At 28.0% G+C, this 13,408-nt stretch overlaps 1 protein-coding gene across 1 annotated transcript in view; it reads left to right on the top strand.

Moving 5' to 3' along the window:
* LOC102671034 (cytoplasmic dynein 2 heavy chain 1) overlaps positions 1–13,408 on the top strand; it is a 44,544-nt gene continuing 31,136 nt past the window's right edge. The window contains exons 1-17 of the mRNA XM_006618824.2: positions 1–376; positions 1,945–2,273; positions 2,474–2,636; positions 2,935–3,116; positions 3,180–3,292; positions 3,457–3,702; positions 4,066–4,286; positions 4,974–5,372; positions 5,801–6,042; positions 6,935–7,258; positions 8,636–8,702; positions 8,795–9,131; positions 10,795–11,534; positions 12,105–12,267; positions 12,423–12,642; positions 12,746–12,872; positions 13,084–13,407. Of these exons, the coding sequence (XP_006618887.2) occupies positions 140–376; positions 1,945–2,273; positions 2,474–2,636; positions 2,935–3,116; positions 3,180–3,292; positions 3,457–3,702; positions 4,066–4,286; positions 4,974–5,372; positions 5,801–6,042; positions 6,935–7,258; positions 8,636–8,702; positions 8,795–9,131; positions 10,795–11,534; positions 12,105–12,267; positions 12,423–12,642; positions 12,746–12,872; positions 13,084–13,407 (4,434 nt within the window). The 5' untranslated portion in view covers positions 1–139. The remainder of the gene's footprint in view (positions 377–1,944; positions 2,274–2,473; positions 2,637–2,934; positions 3,117–3,179; positions 3,293–3,456; positions 3,703–4,065; positions 4,287–4,973; positions 5,373–5,800; positions 6,043–6,934; positions 7,259–8,635; positions 8,703–8,794; positions 9,132–10,794; positions 11,535–12,104; positions 12,268–12,422; positions 12,643–12,745; positions 12,873–13,083; position 13,408) is intronic.

Genomic DNA, 13,408 nt, shown 5'->3' with positions numbered 1-13,408 from the left:
ACAACTTGAACGATCACCACGCGACAAGGACAATCATTTGGTCGACGTTTCGTGGAAACTTCGTAATGGAAGCGTAACAAGAACGTTCGTTTTACGAAATTTCGCGGTTTTTAAAAGAATATTTCCACTATTTACAAAAATGGTGGTGCTTGACAAACGGAGATTGTTGATAGTATCCACTGCAGGCCATTTTTTCGGCGTTCCTCTAAAAGACAATGATACAATTAGGGACGAAGAGGAAGTGTTGGACAATTTTTTGGACAGAGCCTCGTGCAAAATTCTGTGTGCACAACCGGCTGACGAAGAGGAGAAAAAAATGCAATTGAAATTGAGCAATGAATTGCCTATTGGCAGGAACACATTGGTTTTTTTTAAGGTAAGAAAATAATTGAAAATAAAATCTGTTTCTGTGATGCATTGTGAAGATATTTATTAAAAGTGATGAATTTATGATATTTATTTTAGATGTTTATTTTATTTTATATGTTGATTAATTTGTTTCTTATTTTCGTAGAAATGCAATCATTAATATAACCTTAAAATGTAAATATTATTCCATATTTATGTAATTTTTCAATAACATGTTGGAATCTTTTATATTCAAATATATTCATTGACAAAATATAAATTGCAAATATATAAAATTCATTACTTTTTTTAGTTTTATAATTTTAAAGTAGATATTCGAGTATAATATATATATATATATATCAATAAATTTTTTTACAATTTTCTTCATGGTTCAAATGTGCAAAAACTACATAAATCTTAATAGATTCATTTAATTAACTTGGAAAAATTAATTACAGAATTAGTTTCGAGAACACATGTTGGCCTATGCTATTATATTTTATATTATAAAATATATATTCTTAAAAAAAATATATTCTAAAAAAGAATGTAATATTTTAAAAATTAATAATTATTTTCCCAATGAAAATTAATAAAATAATAATTAAATCGAGGAGAATAATAAGTCTATCAGACTTTATGTGTGTAAGATTAATATGATTTTAAGTCACATATGCTTTGCACAATATAAATATTTGTTTCGTGAAAATTTCTCAAGACTTTCATAATACTTTTATAATAATGTTACAAAATAATCGAAAAATTATTATTCAAGTAATATATTATCTTATAATTAGATTTTATTTTTTGAAAGTATGTGAAATAATTTTAAAAGTATGTAAATATTTTATATCTTATTCTGTTACGATTCAAATTAATATATTCTTGTCTTGGTTTTATCAAATTTTGGCTATATTCGTGTCAAGAATTATAGCTTTAATTCAATTCAAAAGATAGTTTGATTTTATAATAAAGTTTACAGAAAATTCTATTTGAAGAGAATTAAATTGAATTCATAATGAAGTTTGGAAGTTTCAGTTTCAATTTTTTCAAACAGAAAATTATTGAATGCAAATTATGCATCCATAATATCTCGTTTATTATGAAAATTACCATTATATGCAAAAATTAAAATATTGTTATATATGTAATAAATAGAAAAATGTTTATACAATAATATAAATGTATTAATATATGTTTTCATAAAAAATTTCTGTTATAAACATATGAATTTTCATGAACAAATAATTCTTGATAATTGAAATAATATATTCAAATATACAACAAAATGAAAAAATAGAAATTTAATTTCGAAATTTTATTTAGAAATTGGTAGCAAATTTGAAATTACTTTTTTTCGAATAAATAATTTCTCAAAATTAAAACTGTGCAGATAATTTTTAGTAAAAGTAACATCGATAATGTATGCAGTTAAAAACATAATTATAAATATATAATTATTCTCATATTAATATTAACTATCTACAATGGATCGAATTATAAATCGTCACTTTTATTTTTATTAAATTTCAAAATAAATATCTTTAATTCTAATACAAAATCGAAACAAATAGTGGGTCACATTTAATACAGTTAACAGAGGCATCAGTGACGGAAAAGAATTTCCACGACCTCGTTCACATCATGACTACCGGCTGTGGAAAAGGATCGACACTGATCGAGGCTCTCCGTCAAGTATGGGCGCCAACGCTTCGATCTTCCGGCCTGGATTCGTCCTACTTGAAGAAACTGGAGGAAAATCTTCTCGGCTCGTCAGCGGCGAGCTCTGTGCACGAGGAGGAGAATTATTGGAGGAAAATATGGGAGAACGCGAAACGATCGCATGACAAAATGATCTATGGAGAGGGTGTAAAAATCTTGAGGAGCATCAGGGCTGAGTTGGAGCAGGCGGCTGTTGCGAGGTGCTATAAAAAAAAGAAGTCGTTTCGAATTTTATAATTGGGCCGTGAGAATTTTATCCCCGTACATTAATCCTCCCCTTCAAGTTTGTGCAATATAAATGTTTCGAGGATAACACTTTTTCGTTATAATTGGTACATAAAATATGAAAGATTTAAACATGGCGATAAGTATATTCCCTTCTCTATTTATTTTTACATAGCGATGGATTGATCAGCGTGGACGACGCTGTTGAAGTTGTATCCGGCTATGTCGACGATTTGTGGAAGTTAGGAGATCTGGTGTACACCGAGGAACGTATGAAATCTTTTTTGGATGTTATCGGAGACGAAGTGGTGTCTCTTGTGAAGAATTCAATTGAAGAGGTAAAAAGATCGAGATTTATAAATATCAACATCAAATTTTGTCAGAATTCTATGTAATATTTCTACGTGTTTTATGAGTTATTAATTTTTACTTTTGTCAGAAGATAATTATAAATAAACAAACCATAAAATTAAATTAATAGAATCCTTTTTAAAATAACACAATATTTCAATATTATATTTTGAATATTTTAACTTTTTTTACATATCATGTGCGTTTTGTAGATTTTTTTTTTAAATACATAAATATTTGTAGTCTAGTTTATTATAAATATATTTATAATTTATCTTCAAACAGATTCGAACTACCGATGATCGAGTGAAAATCGAGGCAATATCAAATGGTGCCGCAATATGTGAGAAATGGACGGACATGGTGGAAAAATTTACCACGCTATTTTGGCCTCATCATTCGCTTCATTCGTGGAAGAGCACCAATTATATCCCTAAAAGATGTTCAAGGATTGGCAAACGGTTAAGGTATCTTCGTTGTGTGTTTTTCTGTTCGAAGCAAGATTCAATGCTATCATCGTGATGTTTTAGACAAATTGGCGAGTTACGTGCTCAATATAGACAATTAACCAGATTATTAACATCGAATGAGAGATCTGGACTTGGCACGGACAACTTGATACAATGCCTTGACGATATCAGAGGTATATCTAGAATTTTTAATATTACGATATATTTTTTATTTATCTAAATTAAATAATTTTATATCTGTTTCTATAAATAATATTTCAATATATCATTGGTTTTATATATCCAAACGAAATTATTTTATACTTGTCATATTTTTTTATTTAATTAATCATATTAGTGGTGTTTGATGACGATGACAAGGGCATCGAGTGGAATCGACTCAAGAGAAGGGTCGAAGAGGGTTTGGCACCCGCCGAGGAACGAGTTGCGCTAAAATTGAAGTCACAAATTGCCGATGCCACCACTCCAAATTTTTTGCTTGCTGAATTTCGACGCTACTTCGAGCTGCTAAAAAGAGACGGCTTAAAAAGGGTCTTGCGTGGAGAACGAGAGACTTTGCTTTCAGCTTACGGAGATCTTATAGGTGATTATAAAATTTAATCAAGCGACTTATAAAAAATTTTTAATTTAAGAAAATTAAATTTTAAAGAAAACTAAATATTAGTGAAGAGGTTTATATATTTTCAACATTAGCAAATTTATTATAATAAACGTATATAAAATAATGATTGATAGAAAAATTTATGAAAAAAATTCTTTTGTATTGATTTTTACTTTTATTAAATTAAAATTAAATAAAATTGAGGATTAATATAGATAAATTTTAATAATTCTGTAATATCGGATCTTGAAAATCTCGAATCTTTAATTAATGGTAATAAAATAATAAAAATCTTCTATATATAAAATATTTTATTCATTACTTTTACTTTCTGCATCGCTGAAGAAAATTGCTTGGTTGGACCGGACACGAGTGATTTGTTAGACAGTCCAAGAATACTTCAAGAGGTTCAAGCTGCTAGATCGGCAGAATTAAGATTAGAAAGTTTAAATAAATTAGGAAAGGAACTGCTAGCGGATCTTCCTGGATATGGAGAAATCTCAGAGAGATTGATAACAGCTTTGAAAAATGTTGAAAGAAAAAGACAAAGCTTCGTTGATACTTGGGTAATTTTATAATTTTACAATTAATACGTTTTTCCTATAACAAATTTCATAACATTATAAAATTAGATGTAGAATTCAAACAGAATTCTAAATATTAAAATAATATCTTCAATAAAAGAATCTTCCTTTCTAATTTCAATGACTTCGAAATATATTATCAAGTCATTCTAATTATAACAATATTTCCATATAACAGCTTGACAGTTTCTCATCAAGATATTTAAACAAATTTTATTATTTTATAATAAATTTTTTAATATCTATCTATAATTATATACCTTAATTAAATATTAATATAATAATTAATAATTTCATGACTACCAAATAAATTAACTTAAACCTAACCTCACTTTTTTATAGTCTATAAATAAGAATTGATACATATTCTTTATACAAACAATAAATGTATCACAAATATTAAAAATATTAAAAATATTATGTATTCTATTTTTGCTTACAACTAAAACTTGGAACAATAAAAGAAAATCAAAAACATATTATAGCAAAAACATTTAAAAATTCATATTCATGTTTCTGAACATATTTTAAGATGATCGAAATCGATAAATGAAAAAAATTATTTTTTAAATTATCTTTGTTTTAAATAAATTTATCAATTTCCCATTAATAAATACTTTTAAACGTTTTTCAAAAAGAAAATGTTGCAAAGCATAATTTGTTTGTCAGACTGAAGAAACAAAAGACGCTGTAACCAGGAAGGAACTGACATTAGGCACCGATTCTGCGGTGGTTGAATTAACCGGTACCAGTATGATGAGGGTCACGTATGATCCAAGATTGATGACTCTGATCAGAGAGGCGAGGGCACTTTCGAGTCAAGGAGTCGAACTTCCACGAGAAGTGAGGGATCTGATAGAAAGAGCTGGAACTCTGGCTGGACGCGCCAGAGCTCTTCAACAGGTCGCCACCTTTCATAATACGATTGGCGATCGTATGGTACCATCTCAAAGACCATTAATGCTCACGACTGCCCTTGAATTGGCTCGAGCTGTACAAGAACAATCTGGCGTTGCTTGGTCCGATCCTCAGGCTGTTGACGCTTATACAGCCAGATTGAAAGAATTGGTAATTTTTTCGAGATCGATATTAAAATTGAAAATTTTTCACACACAGAATGCAAATATATATATATAATTTGATTCCTGAAAATTCATTTCTGAAACATTATTATCATACAATAGATGTGGTATAATTTGTTTAATTTTTAGGAAAAGAAAGATAGTTTAAATTTAATTCAATTTTATTTTTGATTTTTTATTTAAATGCATATGCTTATTCAATAAATTGATTAATATATCAATATTAAAATATCGAATTAAATTAGTATTAATATTTTTGTATATATTCAATTTAGATAAAGTTGTATGCAAATAATTTAGATGAAAAGTTTTGATAAATTTTGTTAGATATTATTTACGAAATAATAATGTAAAAAACAGATAATGAATGAATTATAAATGATATACATTTAATTTTTATTAAAATTGAAACAGGTAAGGAAATTCGCACAACAGAATTCAGAATTAGCTGCAAAACACAGTTCGTTAAGGGATTTGGTGTCCAGTTTATTGAGAGGTGAGACTGTAAATATGATTGGGAATCAGAATGCTTGGAAAGATGCATTGATGAACATGAGAACGATCGTCGATACTGTCGAAGTTGAATATGGAAACACGAAAGCTTGGAAATTACATTGGGACAGACAATTGCTTAAAGCATTGGGCGTGGCTTATAGGTAATTATAGACTTTTGGATTCTTTTTTATCATTTTTATCATGGATGTAATACTTTAAAATAATATTGGAAGAAACATAGTCATTTCATTTTAGAATATATCTTAGAATAATATAAAACAAATACATGATTAAATTAATATTTAATATAAAAATTAATATTAATTTTAGATAAAATTTAAAAATTAGAATATCAAAAATTTTTATGTGATTGTTTGTAAAGAATTAGAATTATATATACTACACTGGAAACTTTATTTATATGAATCTGTCAAGAAATAATCATATTCATATTTAATTCCTCAATTAGCTATGATTTTTCATCCATTTCATATAAAAAGATTTCATGCAATATTCTTTCTAAAATATATAATAATATATATTTAATATAATATATTAAATATTATAAATTTAAAAAGATTTTAATAATATAACTATAATATAATATAATATAATAAATGAAGTTTAAAAAGATATTTACTTTATTCCTCAACTATCACATATATTATATTTTACATATTGTGTCCTTTTACTTATCATATACATTCCATACATTTCTCTATATTCAAATTTTGCTTAAATGCACAAATATTTACAATCTAATAATAATTATTTTATACTTTAATGAATTTTATTTATTTTTTAATTATATCATATTAAATGAAGTCAATGTTTATTCAAATAATAACTCAACATTAATAAAAAAAAAGGAAAATAAACAAGAGCAAAGAGATCTCCAATGGAATAAACTTCACATCCTTCACTTCTCTCATATCTTTAAAAGAGAGCTTCCTTTTAAAAAATTCTCTCTGTTGAATACCAAATAAAGATTCAAATCATTTCACATGGCCGATTTTCATATTCATAACAAAATTTTCTTTTTTTCCATGTCAGAGGAGCGTTGCCGTCGTTGCTGAAGAAATTGCCGGAAGTTAAAGTGGAGCTGACATTTCGGGACGGCTCGTTGCAATGGCGGCCATCCCTCGAGGAGATTCGTGCCAAGTTGTACTCGTCGATTCGTCGATCCCTCTCGATCCCCATGAATTTCAGGGGCGTCGGTGATGCGGCCGAGGCGCATTTCGGTGGACTGATTCAAAGGAGTTGTTATTTGTTTGGCAGTGTGTACAAACAGGCTGAAATCGCGCTTTCCGCTCTGGAAACTCTTCGAACAAAATGGTTGTACTTAGCTGCCCCTGCCAAATTCGACGCCGCTGAACGGTAATTTAAAATTAATGACCGTGTGATGCACCGTTTCTGCAGAATTTATTCTTTTGCATTATCTCGTCGTATTATTCAAAAATATCGAAACGCTTCAGAAATTCTCTTCCTTCGATGCTTAGGAATAAAAATAAAGGGAATTTTGTTCTCTTTTTAATATAATATGACAAACGTGTACATCGTAAATTTTCTATTTTATAGAGTTTAAATTTTTCTAAGAAATATAACAAATTGAAAAAGAGTTTTCTATTGATTCGGCTTTTCTTCTACATGATGTGTTTGGTAATAATAAAAATCGTTTTTTTTTTTTATATTTAAAATCAATATTATAATTAATTTTCTTTTGGTTGCTTTTTTATGTTTTATACTCTTTGTATACAACATCAAATCATAACAATATTATAATTTCTTTCACAATATTTGAATCTATATAGAATTATTTTCTAAATTAATTTGTTTCCAAATTATGTTATTTTAAAAAATTTGTAAATGATTTTTTTAAATAAAGGAGGACATATTGCTCATGTATTCTGATATGATAAGAGAGATATAAATGTTTCATTCATTTATCAAGTTATGGATGCTTATATTTTAAAAATAAAATATAATAAAATACTGAGTTATTGAAATAATCATTTTATAAATGTAGTGTGATTCCAAATATTATTTATTCAAAAAAAGAATGTGCATATGGGGATGGGGATGATATAAAGGTCAACATTTTTCTCTTAAATTATGTCACATACAATTGCTGCATGAAAATACTTGAACGTGATCTTAAAGAAAAATTTATCTAACTCGAAAATTTTTATTCAAATGAAAATTTGAATGAATATAATAGAATATAATAGAATATATTATGTTACACATGGATTTTAATATACATAATAATTACATTTTTTGTTGATGAGATGATTCTTTAAGAAAGTGTAATCAATCTCAAAGTTTGCAGCAATTTTTCAGTCTTTAATATAATTTCATTTAGAAATATTTTTTCAACAATTTTTTCTAATCAAATATTTTAAGAAGAAATCAATGCTCAAAATTTCGCCCTTTTAAACATTTATATAATTTAATTTAAAATAATTAATGCAATAAGATTTTAGAGTATATAATATTCAAACTTTAATTTTTTTATCATTCTGTTATTAACAAAATTTCCAAATGATAAAATTGAAAATAGATTAAAAAGAATTCGTCTCTATCAATAAGAAAATTACTCCATATATGACTTATTATACTCTTCATACATACAAATTTTCATTCGAATAAAAAGATTTTTAAAATAGCGTTTAAATACTTTTATTAAGCAACTATATCTTTTACTGTGCATCAAATTTAATAATCACATATTTTAAAATGTTTTTAATCTAAAAGATTGAAAGGAAAATCGCCGCAAGAATGGACAAGGGCTTTCAAAGATGCCAAACAATGGGCTCAAGAGGTTAGACATCGTAACTTTGCTATCAATTAAATATACAATTCATTTCCAATTTAATGACCAATTTACACAATGAAATTCGATAATAAAACTAGGTTGGAAGATTGCGTGGCAGCGAGGTGAAAATCTGGTGCATTAACGTGGACACATCGACAACCAGAAACGACTTGGAATCGGCTTCCCGTCGTTACTGGGAACGTTTGTGTTCCGACTTAAGGGTGGAAGCTTCTTCGAGATTAGTCGCCATCGTAGAGTTCCTTTCATCCGCCTCGAAAGAACTCGAACGTAGACCACGAAACGTAGAGGAAGTTGGTTTGGCCTACGAAGCTCACGCAAGAATCGAAGTGCAATCTTCCGGTATGGCCGAAGAGATGGAGGCCATTGCAGGTCTTTCCAAAGTGCTGGCTGCATGGACTAGCGAAAAACTTGAAGGTAGAACAATTGTTGAATGATTGTTGGAATGAAAGAAGGACCTCATTAAACAATCGTCAATTTTTATTTTTAAAAAAAATAAGAATTTGGCAATATTGAATTACAAAATATGTTGTAACTTTATCAGTTTTTCAACAATCAAAATAATAAATTTATAAATTCAAAAAGGATATATTCTGAGGTTATTCTTGCATTCAATTTATTTCGCACATTATAAATATACTCAATGATGTTACATAAGATGATTTGTAAAAAATACTTGAACATTTTCCATGAAAAAATTAATAAAAATAATCGATTGTTTTAATATAAAATTATATAATAAATATCTTATTTTTAAATCTTTAGACTTACTGTAAAATAAAACAATATAAATATTATGTTAAAAGATTTTTAATTGCTTTCTTCTTTAATATTCATGGAATTTTAAATCTATTTTGATGAATAAAGAAAAGTAGATATTTTTATTTTTATATTTATTAAATGAAATGTTTATTTAAAACTTGTTTATTAAGAATTTAATTAAAATATTACTTTTGAATAAAAGTTACAAAATGTAATATTTAATGTCAGAGAATAATTCTTTGTTACTTCTGGTTATCTCTTATCGAGCATCAATGTATAACTCATGTACAATACGAAACAATTTTAAGAATATAGGAATTCTCCGAATGGTTTTATCGTTTTTCATTCCACGAATTGTATTTCATATATGTATGTTAGTATTGATCATACATGTACGTAATTTTACAGAATGTAATATTCCATTTACTGAGAAAACCGAGATAAAGTAGTAGCGAGCGATTTTCTTCATGAAAACAGATATTGGAAAAAATTAGAAACGATTTGTTTGTGCAAGTATTTGGTGTTTTTATGTGCAAGATAGAATTCTGTTAAATATTCTTACTACAAAATTTAAATTACTAGTGAACATAAATTCTTTTTTTTGATGTTAAAAAATTTTTGAATGTACATCAAATTATACTTTTTATAATTTAAGTTTTTATATATTATTTTCTAACGTTCTTTTCGTTCATGATTTCAAAAAAAAAAAATGGAAGAAAATTTATAACATTAGTTTTACAACAATACATACAATAATAATCATGTCACAATTTTTTCTAAATTTATTTTATGATTTATGATAATAGCTGCTTGAAAATTCAACGATTTATTACGCTATAACATTTAATGAATAAGTGATAGTGGAAGGGAAGCTAAAAGATTGCATGTTTCGCGATTCTTTCATCTATAAATTTTTAATGATGAACGTCCTAAGAATTCTTTGCGAATTTTTAAAAACGATTTTGACCCGAAGATATTTTTTGTAAAATTGATGCGAATCGAACAAAAAAAAATTTTCACAAATTATAAACTGCTGATTTTTTGATTCATTAAAATTTATCATGTAATAAATTTTTATTATAAATCGTAAAATAAAATATAGACATTAATTTAAAAAAAATCGTAATAACTATTGTAAATTTTAAAAATTTCCTCTTCCATTTTTTTTTTTGTAAAATGCAATTGTAAGAAAAATGGAGGGTATTAACAGCATGAACATCTTGTATATTGATAAAAATAAACGTAGTTCATCGTGAAAATTCAAAATTAAAATTAAAATTAAATTTAAATCAATCAATTAAAATTTAATGAAATCCAGGTGTTAGTGCAGCCTATACAGCTTGGCAAGATCTAACCGGCCGCTTGGAACGTTACAAATCCGTGATAGATCGCGAGCTCGAGGACGCGAAAGTGAATCTTCGACACAGGGCAATAGCCCTTCGAGACGAGATCGAAAGATGGCAAGCGAAATGGTCCTCGAAACCGGAGATCCTTATCCTGGATTGGATTATTTCGATGAAGGAGAGATGGACATATTTGAAGGAGCAACTGGACGTTCTGAGAAACGATTGTCGAAAGATCGATTTGAAAATAGACGATGTTTTGGAGAACAACGAGAATAATATAAATAGATTGGAGGTGCAGCTCGAGATTGAGGAATCGAATTGCCGTTTCCAAGTTGAGTTTATGGAAGAATTGAAGAATCAGGAGGACGAGGAATGGACAGTGGCTAGAAGAAGATTACCTAGACTCCACGATTGGCTCGATTCCTGGGAAAATAGAATACGCGTTCAATTGAAAGATCAATTGAAGGAACAATTGATGGATGGAAAGAATGGAAGTTTCGAGGTGGATACGTTCGTTGGTAAGAAGGTAGGCGAGGTGAGAGGGACCATCGAATGGCTCCAGCTTCTTCGGGGCGACGAGATTGCGGAGGAACATTGGGGTGAACTGATGCCACTTTTGGGTCTAAGGGATGTCAAAAACGTGAGAGATATTACGTTGGGTCATTTGCTTCGTTCTGCAAAGAAGATCGAAGAGAATGTCGATAAAATAAAGGTGATAAGTCTAAAATGTTTTATTTTATAAATAAAACATTTTATTTATTCTAATTATTAAAGATATTAATATATTTATAATTATTTAATAGAATATTTATTATAATTTAACAAAGGGAAAGGGAAAAATTTTCAGAATTCGCATTCTGTTATCAGATGGTGAATATCCTTTCTTGTTGAAATTAAGATATCTTTTAATTTGTAAAAAATAATATTTGTTTACAGTGTGTTTAAAAAAAAAGACAAGAAGAAGAGAATTTTCTTTTCAAGAATAATATAATTTTTCAGCTTTACAATTTTTGTAGAATTAAATTGTGATTACTAAAATATATTTATATCTGAAAAATATATTTTTATCTGAAAAATTTAACAAAAACTTTAAATTTTGGTTATGAGTTCTTTAATTATTATAATTATATTATAATTAATAATGATATAATTTATACACAGAAAAAAGAAAAAATTTCTTTTTGAATAATCAAAAAAAAAAAAAAGAAAAAATCAAAAAATGAAGAATAAAATAATAGAATAATTGAAATAAATATAATATAATAATAATATTTTTTTTTAGGAAATAACGAAAAAAGCAGCGGCAGAAAGTGGCATTCGACAAGGATTAATGGAACTGGAATCTTGGGAAGCGTCGGCTCATCTTCAACTACAACAATCGAAGGACAGTAAAAATACTGGTATTCTTCTCGTCGAGGAGTATGGCAGTTTGTTAGCAAGAGCAGGTGAATTTTGTTTGTTGAAAACAATTGAGTTTTCTTTTCAATTGCGTATATCATTTTTATAAAAGAAATTTTATTCATAAGATTTTAAAATAATTATAATTTTAAAGTTTGCATAATAGTGCAAATATAAATATAATTAATTTGTTATCGTGAAGGTGAATTAAGACTCTTATTGGAGGGTGCGAAAGGGGCGACAGGATACGAAAGATTTGCAGCCAGAGTCGCACGATGCGAAGCTGGATTGTCCGAAGTAGAGGAACGAATAAAGGTCTTGAGTACCATACAGAGGAAGTGGGTCTATTTGGAACCAGTTTACGAAGGGGGCGCTGCTCCCAATGATACTGGTCGATGGTCACGTGCTAACAAAGAATTTAGGTGATTTATTTCAAATTCAATTTAAAAATTGAATACATATAAAAATTATAGGAATTATTGTAATAATATTTTTTAAGAGTTTATATATAAAGTTAATATTTAGATATCTTATGGGCGAAGTGTCTCGTGATCCAAGGGTGTCATCTTTAAGGAGACTTCCTCTTTCGTCTTTTACGAGTCTGAAAGATTTGCTCGACAGATGTCAAAAGAGCCTTGATGAATATTTGGAGGTATTAAAAAAAAGTTATCTTTTCATAATTAAATAATTTAATAATTAATATAATAATTATTATAACTCACAATAATAGTTCTTTTTATTATTATTTTTTTTAGTAAATTGTTTCAGTATCGTTTATTTAAAAGAATAATTTATTTAATTAATATGATATATTATAGAAAATATTAATCAAATTAAGCTTTACAATTTCTCACGATTTAAAGGAAAAACGATCGTCTTATCCACGTCTGTATTTCCTGAGCGACGAGGACCTTCTCGAATTAGTGTCAGCCAGCGGACGAGGCCTGGAAGCTCATTTATCGAAATTATATCAAGGTGTTGGTTCGATAATAAAAAACGATAATGGACTGACGGCTGTTGTATCCCCAGAAGGCGAAGTATTGCGATTATCCAACCCTGTCGATCTTCGAGATCCATTACCGCAATGGTTGAGTAACCTCGAGGAGGGAATGAAAAATTCTCTTCGACAGAGCTTAGAAAAATGCCTGGTTGATTCTACACCCGATCCGTCATCTTATCCAACTCAAG

Source organism: Apis dorsata, unplaced genomic scaffold (assembly GCF_000469605.1).
Source record: "Apis dorsata unplaced genomic scaffold, Apis dorsata 1.3 scaffold_376, whole genome shotgun sequence".
Classification (NCBI taxonomy): Eukaryota; Metazoa; Arthropoda; class Insecta; order Hymenoptera; family Apidae; genus Apis; species Apis dorsata.
The sequence above is the reverse complement of the archived record's forward strand: the minus strand, read 5'-3'. Positions and strand labels throughout refer to the sequence as shown.